General features: G+C 40.3%; 1 protein-coding gene across 1 annotated transcript in view; it reads left to right on the top strand.

Annotated features, from left to right (window-relative positions):
* LOC132818508 (testicular spindle-associated protein SHCBP1L-like) overlaps positions 1-17564 on the top strand; it is a 67018-nt gene that overhangs the window by 29438 nt on the left and 20016 nt on the right. Inside the window, exons 5-7 of the mRNA XM_060829568.1 lie at positions 1430-1648; positions 4422-4527; positions 9219-9372. Coding sequence (XP_060685551.1) covers positions 1430-1648; positions 4422-4527; positions 9219-9372 — 479 coding nt within the window. The remainder of the gene's footprint in view (positions 1-1429; positions 1649-4421; positions 4528-9218; positions 9373-17564) is intronic.

Raw genomic sequence — 17564 nt, 5'->3', positions numbered from 1 at the left:
ACGTGCATTTCTTCAATGGGAATTGGCTATGACATGATTGTTGAATTTAAACCATTATTTGTAGAATGCAAACTTTCCCTACTTGCATTGATTATAACGTGATTCCAGTCCCATTGGTTTAAATGGTGCTGCTGTTAATGCAATTTTGTTATAATGTGGGGTCACGTGGTAACTGAACCGCCCTGTCATCAGAATAGACTGTACAGAGGAGATTTTAAAATGGCCAGCATTGTAAATCAACAAACACAGCTTCTGGGTTAAGAACTGTCAGTAAGTGCAAAACAAGAAATTTATTAAATCACTCAAGAATGCAACTTTGAAATCTTCTGCTGGATTTCCTGAAGGTTCAGGCACTAGGAGTTTTATTTTCACTCGATCATTTCTAAATCTAGGGACCCAGATTTCAGGATCAAGGATTCAACATTCAGATGAGACAAGTCTTCTCACCAGTGGTTGTGAATATTCAGACTTCTCAAGCCCAGAAATGTGTGGATGCTCAGTTCTTAAGTTTCAAGATAGATCACACTGGCATTGTGTCAACTATTTCAGAAGATCAGGGAGACCACAGTAGAGTCATAGAGATGTACAGCATGGAAACAGACCCTTTGTCCAACCTTTCCATGCCGACCAGATATCCCAACCCAATCTAGTCCCACCTGCCAGCATCCGCCCCATATCCCTCCAAACCCTTCTTATTCATATACCCATCCAAATGCCTCTTAAATGTTGCAATTGTACCAGCCTCCACCACTTCCTCTGGCAGCTCATTCCATACACATACCACCCTCTGTGTGAAAATGTTGCTCCTTACGTCTTTTTTATATCTTTCCCCTCTCACCCTAAACCTATGTCCTCTAGTTCTGGACTCCCCGAACCCAGGGAAAAGACTTTGTCTATTTACCTTATTCATGGCCCTCATGATTTTGTAAACCTCTACAAGGTCAATCCTCAACCTCCAACGCTCCAGGGAAAACAGCCCCAGCTTGTTCAGCCTCTCCTTATAGCTCAAATCCTCCAAACCTGCAACATCCTTGTAAGTCTTTTCTGAACCCTTTCAAGTTTCACAACATCTTTCCGATAGAAAGGAGACCAGAATTGCACACCATATTCCAACAGTGGCCTAACCAATGTCATGTGCAGCCGCAACATGACCTCCCAACTCCTACTCAATACTCTGACCAATAAAAGAAAGCATACCAAACATCGTCTTCACTATCCTATCTACCTGCGACTCCACTTTCAAGGAGATGTGAACCTGTACTCCAAGGTCTCTTTGTTCAGCTTTAGGACCTAGAACTGAGGTAGAAGTTTATTTAATATTTAGCAGTTGGGAGGAACTTTTCATAGTTAAGAAGCAAACTTTACCAACTATTCTTATACTGCAATAATCTTTTTATATTCCCTTCTACATGTTTTTAATAATTCTCAGATTTTATGATATTCAAGATGGAACAATACCAGGCCCTATAGGTCAGCGTTTCAAAAGAACATTGGAAAAGTATAGAAACAAACGAGTGGAGCTTATTGAGTACCAAAGCAATATAAGAGAGGATCCATCAGCAGCCGAAGCAGTGGAATGTTGGAAAAAGTATTATGAAATTTTAATGATTTGTGGACTCCTAAAAATCTGGGAAGATTTGCGTCTTAGGTAACAGCATCAAAGTGGATCTTCATTATGTTAAATTTAATGCAAAGTTATATCATGCAAAGATTTATTTCATTTAATGTTTTTTTCTTCCTGAGGCTTTTCAGTACTTTTAGTATATTTAGCCACCTGAATTGATTGAAATTAAATTATCTATATTATATAAGACATCCCAAACACTTCTCAAAGTATTTACAAGCAACAAATTCAAGTGTATTGACAAGCAACAAATTCAGATTATCTGATTGCAATTCTACGACAGTTATACATTTGAATTTGTCGCTTGTAAATAACTTGACAGCTGTTTGGGATATCCTATAGATTATATTGCATTCTTTGTTTGGAATTTACCTCTTCCTGACAGCATGAACAAGAAAACTAATCATGTGGGATATTTGAATCATCAACTTTATTCTTCAAATCTGTTTCCTGTGGGTATTTCACTCACTTTAAAATATCATTCTGCATGCATTAACTCAAACTGAAATTTTAAAATGGTGGATATAAGCAATACTCACTTAGATTTTTTTCCATATCTGTACTTTTAAGGTGTTTTTACGCCAGTTGTGTCATTAATTTCAATCTGTTCTGAACATTCCGAATTTGGTTGAAAGCCCAGATATTCATTAGAGTACTGAAATAGCCAAGCTCCAGAGAAAATATAGCATTTTTTAAAAAAAATTATTGAAATATATGCGTTATTGGCTAGGTAGCACTTCTTACCTGTCCCTAATGGGCAAATAAGAGTCAGCCACATGATTGTGTGTCTGGAACTGGCCAGACGAGGTAAGAGTGAACTAGATTGATTTTTACCACAATCTATAGTGTTGCATGGTCACCATTAAACTAGCTTGTAATACAAAATTTTCATTGTTTTCACATGGTGGAATTTGAATAGATATCCCCAGAGCATTAGTATGGGATTCTGGAGTTTTAGTCCAGTGGCAGTACCACTCCATGACTGCCTGATGATGACTCTCTGATCTCTTATGTCAATTGCATGATGTTTGTTTATACATGATAAAGATTCCAATATGAAGAGTTTCTGCTGTGCGTTGCTTTTAAAAGGCCTAGGTGATTAACATTTTTTATTGATCTGTTTGACAAGAGTTTTTATTTTAAGGAAATGTAATGTTATGATTGACGTTTTGCGAAAGATATTTTAACGCATACTATTGTATGGGGCTGCGTTGCTGGAGATGATGGGCATAAGGCCATAAGAAATAGGAACAGAAGTGGGCAGTTTGGCCCCTCAAGCCTACTCTGCCATTCAATAGGTTCATGGCTGATTCAAAACTCCTCATGTCTACTTGCCTGCCTGCCTTTATCCCATAAGCTTAGATTCCCCTACAGATCATGAATCTATCTATCTCAGCCTTAAATATACACAAGTACCCTATCCCAGAGCTCCCTGTGGCAAGGAGTTCCAAAGACTTTCAACCCTTTGAGAGAAGAAATTTCTCCTTATCTCACTTTTAAATTGGAACCGCTTAATTCTGAGACTATGCCGTCTGGTCCGAGCCACTCCAATGAGGGGAAATATCCTCTCAACATTTACCCTATCTAGCCTCTTAAGAATTATATGTTTCAAAGCAATCACATGTCATGGGTGACACCTTTTGAACTTAGTTTGGATGACGGACCCTTTGAAAAGCTATGGTTCAAGATACCTGAGTCCTTCAAAAGTTCAGTCTCCACTATGGAGCTGGCCAGATCAGGAATGCAGAATGCAGTTTGTAACCCAAGCTAGCTTACATCCTTAAATAGCGCTGATGTAAATCAGAAACCCCACAAATGAGGCCTGCAATCCAGAATGAGGTCCAGGTCACCAATGAAAATCCAATGATATACTTCGCAATTTTCAGTAGGTTTTTTTGTTTACGCAGTTGAGGATAAACATTTCCTTGAGTAACATTATAATTTCTTCCCTTTCTATTGGACTCATGTTTACTTTCATGATTTTTTTTCCCTTTTTTACTACTAGCAAAAGTTAATTCCTCTGTTTTAAATTTCTTGCTAATTTATTCTTTAGTTAATTTTCTAACTCAATCAACTTCTTGTCATCGTTTGGTGATTTTAAAAATGCCCAATTCTCAGATTTTGTGGGAATATTATTAGGAGAAAATGAGGACTGCAGATGCTGGAGATCAGAGTTGAAAATATGTTGCTGGAAAAGCGCAGCAGATCAGGCAGCATCCAAGGAGCAGGAGAATCGACGTTTCGGGCATGAGCCCTTCTTCAGGAAGAGAAGGACTAGACACAATAAACACAAAAGTGGGGAACTAATGCTAAAATTAGGTACAGCCTTGGTAAAACTTCAGTTGAAGTATTGCACACAGGTTTAGTCTCCACACTACAAAAATGATATTGAGAAACTAAAGAAGGTGTTAAAAGAGAGCAACAAGAGCGTTACCATTTGCAAGGATGCTGCTATCAAGAAGGATTAAACATCATGGAATTATGAACATCATGAAATGAAGAAGGGTTCATGCCCGAAACGTCCATTCTCCTGCTCCTTGGATGCTGCCTGACCTGCTGCGCTTTTCCAGCAACACATTTTCAGCTGGGAATATTATTAGCTTATTTTAATGTGACACTGTCTTTAATTTACCTAATTGGCCATTGCAGTATTGCATTTCCAGTAAAGATTTTATTCATCAAGAGAATGTATATTTATTGGGAATGATGAAGTAATTTTAAAAAATATTTGCCATTGCTCACCTTCTGTTATATCTTGAATTCAGTTCCTTATGTTCATTATTTTCATCAATGACAGAGCACATGGACCGTTTTTTCCACGAATATTGAGGCGTAGAAAAGGACAACGCTCTTCTGGAAAAATTGTAACACACATTGTGGCAAAAATGTTGACAGCTGACATGGTGAGTTATTCCAGTGAGTTTTATTAAGTTAACTGTTCAAATATATCTGTCCATCCCTTTATAGTAATAGCTGTCCTGATTAATGTGTATTAGTAATAATACACTCATGTTATTGTCAAAAGCAAAAATTAAAATTACTTGTTGGAGATATCTTAAAGGCTTTATTGTTCTTTATACCATTCTCTGTCAAACTAAATCATACAGGACAAGCAGCTCAAAGGTTTAATCCTATTCCATAACAGAGCCAGTTAATCCTTGCAAAGTAAGAACCTAAATCATGTAGAAGAAAACATCAGAGAATTCAAACACAAAAATCACTGAAAGTAATTTCACGTGTTGACAAGGTCATTAGGAGTGCAAACACAGTGGAGCAATAGACACAAAAGTGGGGAACTAATGCTAAAATTATGTACAGCCTTGGCAAAACTTCAGTTGGAGTACTCCACACAGGTTTAGTCTCCACACTACAAAAATGATATTGAGAAACTAAAGAAGGTGTAAAAAGAGAGCAACAAGAACGTTACCATTTGCAAGGATGCTGCTATCAAGAAGGATTAAACATCATGGAATTCTTTTCTCTGAAGGGACATCCCACTTCAAACCTCTCACTCCAGGTTACCGAGTGAACACCTGCATCCTTCCCCTGATATCTTTGGAAGCAGCACGTATCCACAAATTTTCTTCCTCTCCCTATCCTTAATTTGCAGGGATGAAAGTCACCCAGTTTTAGCTTCTTCCCTTTTTCTGCAGATCCACCATAGAAAAAGTGCAGCACAGTAGAAAAAAAGTGTATAATAATAATGGTGATGATCCGAATGACAAGGACCAAAATTCACAGTTGCATAATATCGTGGTCTTTCAAGACAGCAGCATATGTCAGGACTACAACCATCCCTTTTATAACACTACACCAGGAACAGCCAAGGAGTAAGATAACATGAGGCAACGCCCACCTTAATACCATGACCTTTCTATACAAGGAGCCAATCTGTAGTCCATTGACGTCATGTCACTGTGCCTTAAAATGGCTTCAGAGCTCGATTTAATGCAATAGGAAGTTGGGTGTTCAATTTATAGATGGTGCTCCCAGCCAAGTTTCTTTAGCAGAAAATTTCTATGCATTTTTTACACCATACATACCATAGGAATGGGGAGGAGCGTCAAGTCAGGATTTTCCAAACAATTTTTAACAATTTAGTTTTGTGCAGTTTTGAAGTTAAGTAAACATAGAACAATACACACAGAACAGGCCCTTCGGCCCTCGATGTTGCATCGACTTGTGAACTAATCTAAGATCATCACCCTACACTATCCCATCATCATCCATATACTTATCCAAGGATTGTTTAAGTGTTGCTAATGTGGCTGAGTTCACTACATTGGCAGACAGGGCATTCTACGCCTTTAACAAGGAGTAAAGAACTTGCCTCTGACATCTATCTTAAATCTATCACCTCTCAATTTGCAACTATGCCCCCTCGTGCAAGCAAACATCATCATCCTAGGAAAAAGACTCTCACTGTCCACCCTATCTAATCCTTTGATCATCTTGTATACCTCTATTCAACCTCCTCTTAGCCTTCTCTGCAATGAGAACAGATCAGTCCTGCAGCCTTTCCTCATAAGACCTTCACTCCAGACCAGGCAACATCCTGGTAAATCTCCTCTGCAACTTTTCCAATGCTTCCACATCCTTCCTGCAAGGAAGGGCGATCAGAGCTGCACACAATACTCTAAGAGAGACCTCAATATTAAGCATGATATCATGGCTTCAGAACTCAATCCCGCTACCAATGAAACCTAACACAGCGTATGCCTTCTTAACAGCACTATCAACTTGGGTGGCAACTTTCAGAGATCTGTGTACATGGACTCCAAAGTCCCTCTGCACAACCACACTACCAAGAATCTTTCTAATGACCCAGTATTCTGCCTTCCTGTTTTCTTACCAAAGTTTTCTTACCTTACATTTATGTGCATTGAACTCCATTTGCATCTTCTCAGCTCAATTCTGCAGTTTATCCAAGTCCCCCTGCAACATTCTTCCACACTGTCCACCACTCCACCAAATTTAGTATCATCTGCAAACTTACTAACCCATCCACCTATGCATGCATCCATGTTGTTTATAAAAATGAGAAACAGCAATGGTTCCAAAACAGATCCTTGTGGCACGCCACTAGTAACCGGACTCCAGGCTGAATATTTTCCATCAACCACCACGCATTGCCTTCTTACAGAAAACCAATTTCTATTCCAAACTGACCAATCACCTTCAATCCGATGCTTCCACATTTTCTCCAGTAGCCTACCGTGTCTAACCTTATCAAAGGCTTTACTGAAGTCCATGTACACCACATCAACTGTCCTACCTTCATCCACATGCTTCTCAAAAAACTCATGAGGTTTGAGAGACATGACCTGCCCTTGACAAATCCATGTTCACAATTTCCAATCAAATTGGTGCTTGCTAGATAATTATAAATCCTATCCCTTATTATCGTTTCCAGAACTTTTCCTATAATAGACATAGAGCTCACTGGTCTATAATTAACTGAGTCATCTCTACTGCCCTTCTTGATCAAGGGCACAACATTTGCAATTCCCCAGTCCTCTGGTACTAAACCTGTAGACAATGACGACTCAAAGATCAAGGCCAAATGCTGTGCCATCTTTACCCTGGATTCCCAGGGAATTCTTGGAAAAATCCCATCCAGCTCAGGGGACTTACCTACTTTCACACCTTCTAGAATTAATAACACCTTCCTCTTTACTAATCTCAATTGTTTCAAGTCTAAAACCCCTGTCTCAGTCTTCTCCGCTACAGTATTCTCCTTTTCCTGAGTGAAAACAGATGAGAAATATTTGTTTAGCACCTTTCCGATTTCCACAGGATTCACACACAACTTCCCACTTCTGACTTTCTCAGGCCGTGTTCCTACCCAAGTCATCCTTTTATTCCTCACATACCGAGAAAGCTTTAGGGTTCTCTTTCATTCCACCTGCTAAAGACTGCTCATGTCCCCTCCTTGCTCTTCTTAACTCTCTCTTTAATTCCTTCCTAGTTGCTGTGTAACTCTCCATTGCCTCATCTGAACCACTTGCCTCATCAACTCATAAGCCTCCTTCTTCCGCTTAACAAGAGATACAATTTCTTTAGTAAACCATGGCTCCCATACCTTATCACTTCCTCCCTACCTAACAGGGACATACCTATCAAAGACACGCAATATCTGTTCCTTCAACCAGCTGCACATTTCAATTGTCCCCATCCCCTTCATTTTGCTGCCCCATTCCATGCCTCCTAAGTGTTGCTTAATCACATTATATTTGCCTTTTCCCCATCTATATTTCTTGCCCTGTGGCATGTACCTATCCCTTTCCATCGCTAAATTAAACATAACCAAATTATGGTCACTATCTCCAAAATGCTCACCTATCACTAAATCAAACACCTGGCATGGTTCATTACCAAGTACCAGATCCAGTGTGGCCTCCTCTTTTGTCAGCCCTTCGACATAATGTGTCAGGAAACCCTCCTGCACACATTGGACAAAAACTGATCCAGCCAATGTACTAGAGTTTTGGCATTTCCAGTCAACGTTGGGGGAGTTAAAGTCTCCCATAATGACCACTCTGTTCCTTTCACTCCTGCCCAGAATCGATTTGCCAATCCTCTCCTCCACATCCCTGCAACTTTGCGGAGGCCTATAAACAATTCCCAGCTGTGTGACCTTTCCTGTTTCTAACCTCAGCCCATACCACCTCAGTAAACAAGTCCTCGTCAAAAATTCTTTCAGCCACTGTTATATTGTCCTTGACTAACAAAGCCACACCTTCCCCTCTTTTATCACCTTCCCTGATCTTAATGAAAGATCTAAACCCTGGAAAGTGCAACATCCATTCCTGACCTTGCTCTATCCACGTCTCAGAAATGGCCACAACATCGAAGTCCCAATTAACTATCCATGCTGCAAGCTCACCTACCTTATTCTGGATATTCCTGGTGTTGAAGTAGACACACACTTGAAGCCAGCTCGCTGTCTGTCAGCACACTCTTTCACTGTGAAATACTGTCCATGTCCTCCCTACTCTCATCCTCCTGTGTACTGGAAGTAAAACACAAGTTCCCATCCCCCTGCTGAGCTAGTTTAAACACCCAAATCATTGAGCTGTTTAACCATAGTTGAAGTATGCTAGCTCTGGAGGGGTGAAAATCTGCAGTGTTGTATTGTTTTCAGTAAGCATAATTGTCTGGATCTGATTCAGTACGATCAGTGTTTCACTACCACTCTTAATGTTTAATATCACTTTAATTTGCACAAATAAAGCATGGCAAAGGCATGGAATGAGATTATAACATGAATGAGAGTGCAGAAGCATTATAAATGTTTCTAGAGGAAGTCCATTTGATACCATACCCTATTTATTTTTGAGGCTGATTGTCAATGTATGAGGAAGGTTGTGAATACCAAAACGGAAAATCCAGTTTTTTTAAAAACATTCATTCCTCACGCACATAGGCTGCTTTTCACTTGAATTGTAGAATGCACGGAATATGTTTTCATTTAATAACTTACTTTTCCTAAATATGGGCATGAAAATGTCAAGATATTTATCACAGAGGAGCACCATCTTTCTGTTTGAATGCAATTATATATTTGGGCTACAGTTATACTTGCTTTCTGCAGATTAAGGATTTCTCTGCTAATACACTAATTCAGCAACATGACAACTTAGATGCATCCTTAGACAGTTGCTTCAGTGGAGACACAGTGGTAATTTTTCCAGGAGAATATCATGCCTCAGGATTTGGAATGTTAACAGATGATATCGTTATTAGAGGTAAGTTGTGAAACAATATGTTTATATGCTACCATTATGATCTTTTCTTAACTGCAACTGAAAGTTGATAAATATGGAAGAATATTAGGGGGAATCTCTGAGAAATTTCAACATCTGCGTAGATGTTTTCTATTGTAATTAGTATGGTCCTTTGTTATATTCCCACTCTAATGTTGGTTCATTTGAATTTTTGGACAGTATTCCCCTTCAGTCAATGTTTCCCCTTCAGCCAATGCAAAACCTCAGTTAAGTAAAAACAAACAACAGTGAGATTGCCAGTTCAGTTTTGGAAAGTTCTTAATTGCTACCATAATCCAGATAATTTTGTCACTGAGATGGCAACACTGTTAACAATAGATCTTGGATGCTTAAATAATTAGGCACTGTCGGAATTATTCTTGAGTTATCAGATAAGTACTCATTGTGTTCATATGCATTCGTATTTTAATAAGTTTTATTTTAACACAAACATTAACTCATTTAAATTAAACATGCTGAAATAGTGAAGGATTGTCAGGCCATTTAAGAAACGGAGGAATGAAAACTGCACTTTCTTTCTTCATTGCCCTACATTTATTGCACTAAATTATTTCCCAACCACTTGATTATTGAATTCTATTCATCTTGTTCTTAGACGTGAATCTGTTTGTTCCAGTTGATCTAACAAAATAAAACACATCACTTAGACACAATAGGAAGAACTTATTCTTGACATTATTTACTTATGATTCCTATTTTTCTAAATTTCAGACGTTCAGTTTAAATAAAGTATACTCTGTGAGTTATAGGAATGACTAAAAGGGCAAAGCGCTGTTACACTAGGACTTGAATTGTGCCAATTCAGTTGTGTTGACAGATTGACAACAGGTCAACATGTCTCAACAGGCAAGCATGGCTGACAGTGGCAGATGTCACAGGCAGTCAAGGGATCTTTGCAGGAAAATGGATCTAGCGCAGGAAGAAATTTAATTATGGTCAGGAAAAATGAGTGATGTTTTAGAGTTGAAAACTCTGAAAATCTTTAATTAAAAGGCATCCATCAGTTGTTAGGCCAGGTGGTAAATCCACATATGATACAACATCAGATACCAGTGTCCACATTCAGGCTTCCACTTCTCATGCACCCAATCCCCATGCTTAGCTCTGAGTGAATGTTGCATTGACATGATGCAACTTCTCAAAACTCGCTAATGATGAATGTCAATTCACGTTATCATGTGGCAGTACAGTATTGCGCATTTAAATTATCTAAGCAACATAGTTGCACATAGTTGCACCATGAGGCAGAAGTGACGTTGCCCATGTCTATACTTAAAAACAAATGGGCTCAGAATGTCAGAGAATGCCAGTACACCAGAGGTGGAATGCCTTTCATTGTCATTACACCAGTGGAACTGGAGGCCATAAAGATTGGATGGGTCAAACAGAGCAACCTGTCGCTGAAGGCAAGATAGGTATAAATGCTGGAGAGAGTGAGTAAAACTTTTGGTTGTGTCCAACATTCCCAAGACGATAGCAAAATTCTACACATGCTGGAAATTTAAATACAGAAGCCTAGAAACACACATCAGATTGGCAGCAGCCATGAAGAGAGAAATACATTTAATTTTCAAGCTTAGGATTGTCCTGTTCTTGAAAATTCCCAAACCAAAACCTCAGAACTGGACAGCAACATTTTCAATCTCTTATAAATGTTTAATGATAGACTTGAGTATGTTGAGCACTACTGATGTCTTGGTTGCTGCCTCTCTAAAAGATCACTATTGACAGTGTCAGTTCAGACGTCTACAAACTATGCTCCAAGTGTTTGACAATAGACGTCCACATCTCAACAAATACTTGTGTAGAGAAATTGTCGCCAGACTCCTGCAACACAGTGAGCCCTGGACAGTGTATTGGCAACACATAACATTGTGAGAAAAATATTACCAGCAGTGCCTCCACTGTATTCTCCATGTTCAGTGGGAAACTGTGCAACTAACATTAGTCTTCTTGAAGCCAGCTGTATAATCATTGAGGCAAAATTCCTGAAAAGTCAACTCTGCTGGATTGGAATTGTGTCTGAGTGGCTAAAAAGGCTCTCCCGGCCAGTGACTGCTTTCTCAACTCTTAAGTGCCTCGTATTCCAGGGAGAACAAAGCAAACACTATGAAGATATTCTGATTCTTTCTTTAAAAAGCAACAGCACTGACATTACAATAGCAATACATAGGACTTGGGAGCACGTTTAGGCCCTTTGGCTGTTTAAGTCATTCAGTAAGGTGGCGGTTGATCTGGCTGCACGCTCGACTCTATTTCCTGTCTGAACCCCACAACCTTTGACACATCTGTCAAATATTTATCTAGCTCAAATTTGAATGCAATAAAAGACCTTTACCTTTCATTGTCATTACATGAGTGAGTTTCTGAGAATGATAATTCTACACTCAAATTAATCCTTTGAACAAAATGGGGATGAATTTTCCCATTCTTCAACAAAGTTTTCTTATCCGAGGTTCATGGGTTTGCTTTGCCATGGCTATTGGTGACTCTTCTTGTGCTTTGTTCTGCTCTTCACCTCATTAAATATGTAATCTAGGAATTCATTTTTTTACTGTGATCCTGGACTGTTATTCTGAGGAAGTGACCCAGAAAGGCAAATTGGCTCCTCGCTTTGCCAACAGGTAACATGGAGGTGCTTGTGGAGAGTGGGAAAAGGCAATACATTCTCACGCTGATTGGCAAAGATGGCCACATCACTAGACTCAAACAGCCTGTAAGCCTGTACAAAAATAGCAGCTGAGTGCAGTGTCCTCAGTGAAACAGTCCAGGAAGGATAATCTGTGTTCCACAAGGGTAAGTGCCACCACTTTTTCACTGCTACCTCACAATCGCAAGGCCACCACACACTCTAAAGCTATCACTGCATGCACTTCTTGTTGAGGTTTATGGAATGCATTATGCCCACTCAACAGCTCTTCACACACATCATTCTTGCAAACTAACTACTCTTTTATTATCCTCAGCACTTGCTGCTAACTCACTGGAGTTAACTCTGTACTTATTCTGTCCCTGCATTACCACTAAGAGCTTTCCTATCTACTTTCATCACACTCAGTCCCTCCTTTTGTATCAATGCAAAAAGAAATGTCTCACAATGGAGTGGAGACCATGAAGACCAGCAGGTACAATGACTCAGCCCATACGAATCCTCAGTCCAAAGGATGTTGGATTTCACCAGGGAAAAATGCAACAGCTTGTGGAGACACAAACACTTCCATTGACAACAACCAGTTCAGATGTGCTGTGCTGTGTCAGCCTCTGGCTACTACTACCACTGAACTATTCTTAACTTGCACAAATTGCAATCCCTCTTTCCCAACTAACTAATTTCACTCAATGCAAGCACTAACAGCACCCCGTGAATCTCTGTCCACAAAAGGTCAGTGCCAGAGATCTGAAAAAGAAGTCACTCAACCTTCATAGGATGTACCTGTAAGCCTTTCACCTGCAACCCCCCTATCAATTCTTACACATTCACAGCAGGTCTGGGCCCTCGAGGCCCAAACAACCCCAGAGACAACTGCCCAAATCTTCTATACCGACAGGTGCAGAGAATGGTCCGTGCACCTCAGCTGTGAATGTTGGTATTGCTCTTTGATATATTGGAGGGATGGGAAGAAAATAACTTACTGAAAGTACATAGGTAGCACAGGTGACACCACATTGTAAAGTTTCTTGCACTTTATACTTGTATATGCACTTACACTCTCGAAGTGTCTGTTCTCATTTTTTTTCACTATTGAACCTGGTGAAATTGCACTGTTTTGAGAAATGAGTATCCTCTTTCGACATCTCAAAGAGGAAAGAAATTGTGATGTCCAAGCTTATCTCTTAACAAGCAACTGACTCCTTTGACTGCAGATATCAAAGATCTTTGAATCATGGTGGCAATGACTACATCCAAAGTGTTTCACTTTGAAGTGGATGACACTGTAAATAAAATCAATGTACAGGGATTTCTTCTTCTACATTTTTGGGGTGTGGTCTTGGCTGCCTAAATCAATGTTTGTTGCCCATTTCTAGTTGCCCTTGGGAAGGTGGTGGAAATTTGCCCACTTGAATCGCATCAGTTTTTTGGTGCAAATAGACTCTCAATGCTTTTCGGGAGGGAGTTCCAAGATTTTGATCCAGTGACAATTAAGGAGTGGCAATATATTTGCAAGGCAAAAGTGAGGCCTACAGGTGCTGAAAACTAGAGTAGCGATCAGAGTGGTGCTGGAAAAGCACAGCAGGTCAGGCAGCAACCGAGGAGCAGGAAAATCGACGTTTCGGGCAAAAGCCCTTTATCTGAAATGCAGACAGGGAGCCTCCAGTGTGGAGAGATAAATGGAGCAAGGTGTGGGGCGGGGGAAAAGGTAGCAAAGAGTACAATAGGTGAATGGGAGTGGGGATGGAGTGATAGGCCAGAGGGGAGGGTGGAGCAGATAGGTGGGAAGGGAGATTGGCAGGTAGGACAGGTCATGAGGATGGTGCTGAGCTGGAAGGTTGGAACTGGGGTACCGTGGGAGGGAGGGGAAATGAGGAAACTGGTGAAGTCCACATTGATGCCCTCGGGTTGAAGTGTTCCAAGGTGGAAGATTAGGCGTTATTCCTTTAGGTGTCGGCTGGTGAGAGAGTGGCAGTGGAGGAGCCCAGGACCTGCATGTCCTCGGCAGAGTGGGAGAGGGAGTTGAAACGTTGGGCCACGGGGCAGTAGATTGATTGGTACGGGTGTCCTGGAGTTATTCCCTGAAGTGCTCTGCGAGAAAGCTCCAGTTTCCCCAATGTAGAGGAGACTGCATCGGGAGCAATGGATACAATAAATGACATTGGTGGATGTGCAAGTGAAACTTTGATGGATGTGGAAGGCTCCTTTGGGGCCTTGGATGGAGGTGAGGGAGGGGGTGTGGGCACAGATTTTGCAATTCTTGCAATGTTCTGTGGTGGAACTGGTCCTCCTAGGAGCAGATATGGCAGAGGTGGAGGAATTAGGAATATGGGATGGCATTTTTGCAGGAGGTAGGGTGGGAAGAGGTGTAATCCAAGTAGCTGTGGGATTTAGTGTGACACCTGCCCTTACCCCATTTATTTCTCCACCCTGGAGGCTCCCTGCCTCCATTCCTGATGAAGGGCTTTTGCCCAAAACATCGATTTTCCTGCTCCTCGGATGCTGCCTGACCTGCTGTGCTTTTCCAGCACCACTCTGATCTCTACTAATATATTTGCAAGTCAGATGAGTGGCTTGGAAAGGAACTTGCTGGATATATCAATCGCCCCTTTCCTTCTATATCGTGGTATTTGTGGATTTGGCAGGTACTGTCTAAAGAAGTCTTGGTGAATTTCTACAGTGCATCTTATACATGATGAGCGTTGCTGCTCCTGAACATTGATAGTGGAGGGAGTGTATATTAATGGATATGGTACCAATCAAGTGGTCAGCTTTGTCTTAAATGTTGTCAAACTTCTTGAGTATTGTTAGAGCTGCCTTCTAGGCAAGTGACCAGCTTTTGTAGCCAGTTTAGTTTCTGGTCAATGGTAACTGCCAAAGCATTGATAGTGGGGCACTGATGGTAGTGCCATTGAATGTCCAGATGCAATGATTAGATTCTCTCTTATTAGAGATGGCCTTTGCCTGGCACTTGAGTAGTGCAAATGTTACTTGCTACTTATCAGCCAAATCCTGGTTATTGTGGAGCAAGTGCTGCTGGACGGAACTATTCATGACCCTTTCCATCACTTAGCATTTTATTGATAGTTGAGGGCAGACCAACTTGGCAGTAATTGGCTGGGTTGGATTTGTCCTGCCTTTTCAGTAAAGGACATACCTGCTCAATTTTCTGTACTATGGAGTAGATAACATTTTTGGAGCTGTACTGGAACAACTTGGCTTGGGATCCATTTGGAGAAGATGTCTTCACTACTATTACCAGAATGTTGTCAGTATTCAGTGCCTCAAGACTTTTCTTGACATCACATGGAGTGGATTGAATTGATAGAAGACTGGCAACTGCAAAGCTGGGGATCTCTAGAGGAGTCCATTCTGGATCATAAACTTGGCAATTCTGGCTGAAGGGTATTGCAAATGCTTCAGCCTTCTCTTTTGTGCTGATATGCTGGACTCTTCCATAATTAAAGATGGAGAAGTTTATGGACCTTTCTCTCCTAGTGAATTATTTAATTGTTCAGCACCATTCAAAACAGGATGTGGCAGGTATGTAGAGCTGACCTGTTGTTGTGGAATCACCTCATCCTGTCACTTGATGCCTGTGCTTATTGGCAGACAAATAATCTTGTTTTGTAACTTCACCATGTATCCGTGATGCTATTCTTGGCATGCGCTCTGCACTCTTCAACAAACCAAGGTTGATCTCCTGGCATGGTGGTGGTGGTAGAGGACTTTGCTGGTTACAGGTTGTGTTGCAGTACAACTCTGATACCACTGTTGGCCCACAGGACTTCATAGATATCCAGTCATGAAATCTGTTTGAAGTCTATCTCATTTAGCACAGTGATGGTGCAATACAACACAATGGAGGGGATGCTGAATGTGAAGACAGGACAATCGGACTTTATTCCTAATTGAACAAATTAAATTGCCATGGTAGGATTCAAACCCAGGTCCTTAGAACATTACTTGGGTCTCTGGATTGCTAGTCCAGCAAAGATCTGGGAATAGATGCGCAGGTGTCAATAATGCAAAATGGTAGAATGCTTCAAAGAACTGTATATAGTATCCAGCAGGTCATCTGTGACAAAAGGACAATTTGAAGACATTGCCAAAGTCAGTGTGTTAAACAGTGGTATTTCAACTTTGGAATGTAGTGAGGTAGGTGTTAAGGCACTGATGCAAAATTACAATGACTTGATTGACTACCACACAGAACAAGTGAATAAGCACAATAGTCCAATAAATAAGTATTGCCTGACAATGCTCGCAAAGCTACAATATCATGATGCACTAAATGTTCTGAACTATGTTCTAATTGAACTAGCACCATTGTGCTAATTCTTTCAGAGAAGCTGTTTGGCAACAATTGAAGCGATGCCATTTGCAAAGGCTAAGATAAAAAACTGGAAATTCTGTATCTGGGTGAACATCTTGATTGGAGTGCTAAAGTTAAGGTTCTGGTTACTCTAGACAGTAATGTTGACACTGCTGCAATCCTACTGTGTGACCAGCTAACAGATTTCTAGAAGAGGAATCAAGAGAATGGCATCCATTGGTGAAACTGCAGTTATCAAGGCAAAAGTCAAAACAGGTTCTAATCAGACATTCAGTGAGTTGGTGAACTGTGCTGTAAAAGTTGACCAGTTTCGAGAAATATTCATTCTTCTTAACATCTGTGCAACATTTCAGACATTAAGTTCTGACTGGTAGTGTCGATTTAGTCTAATTAACTCAATTAAATCTAAACTCAGAAATTAATTAGCAATAGATCACATGGACAACTTAAGTCGCAACAAAATATCAATCTGGAGTCTTATAAAATCGTTAAGAGACCAAATAAAAATAGGTGTGAAAACTAGCCATGAAGGAGTGAAGAAATTATCAGCTTCACCTTTTGGTAGTGTATTATACATAGTGTATGTAGCACCACTACTAAACAGGTCACTGGACTTCAGAGATGAGCAAACAATTTTGTGTACTTTAGCAGGTAGAATATATGTAACTGTGAAATAATACAAATATACATTTTTAATTGTTAACAATCACATTGTGTAAAAAGTTACCATATGAAATATATCACTCAGACCTATTCCACACACCAGCATAAAAATTAGATGGAACATTGGACGGAAGGCTCAAAATGAGGTGCTTTGGGACTCCTCTCAATCTGCTGCAGATTCTCATCCTCAGAAGATTTCTGTTGATCACCCATTTCTACTACATCTGTGACTATCATCCCATCATTATTTTCAGTTGAGTAGGGCAGAACATACTACAACGGAGCAACTCTTTCTAGGTTATACAGCAATGTTCTGCTGGAGCAGTCCAAGCAGCAATACCTCATCTTCAAGAGTACAGTGGTCTGAACCAATATGGCCCTGTGGAAATGTTGGCATCATATATCTTTATTCTGTATCACTTTGAGTGTATCATAAAGATGCCATCAGTCGTGTTTGGCAGAGTTAGTCCTTGCTTTTTTGCAGCCATCCTTGGAAAGAGGTCT

Source organism: Hemiscyllium ocellatum, chromosome 9 (assembly GCF_020745735.1).
Source record: "Hemiscyllium ocellatum isolate sHemOce1 chromosome 9, sHemOce1.pat.X.cur, whole genome shotgun sequence".
NCBI classification, from domain to species: Eukaryota; Metazoa; Chordata; class Chondrichthyes; order Orectolobiformes; family Hemiscylliidae; genus Hemiscyllium; species Hemiscyllium ocellatum.
The sequence above is the reverse complement of the archived record's forward strand: the minus strand, read 5'-3'. Positions and strand labels throughout refer to the sequence as shown.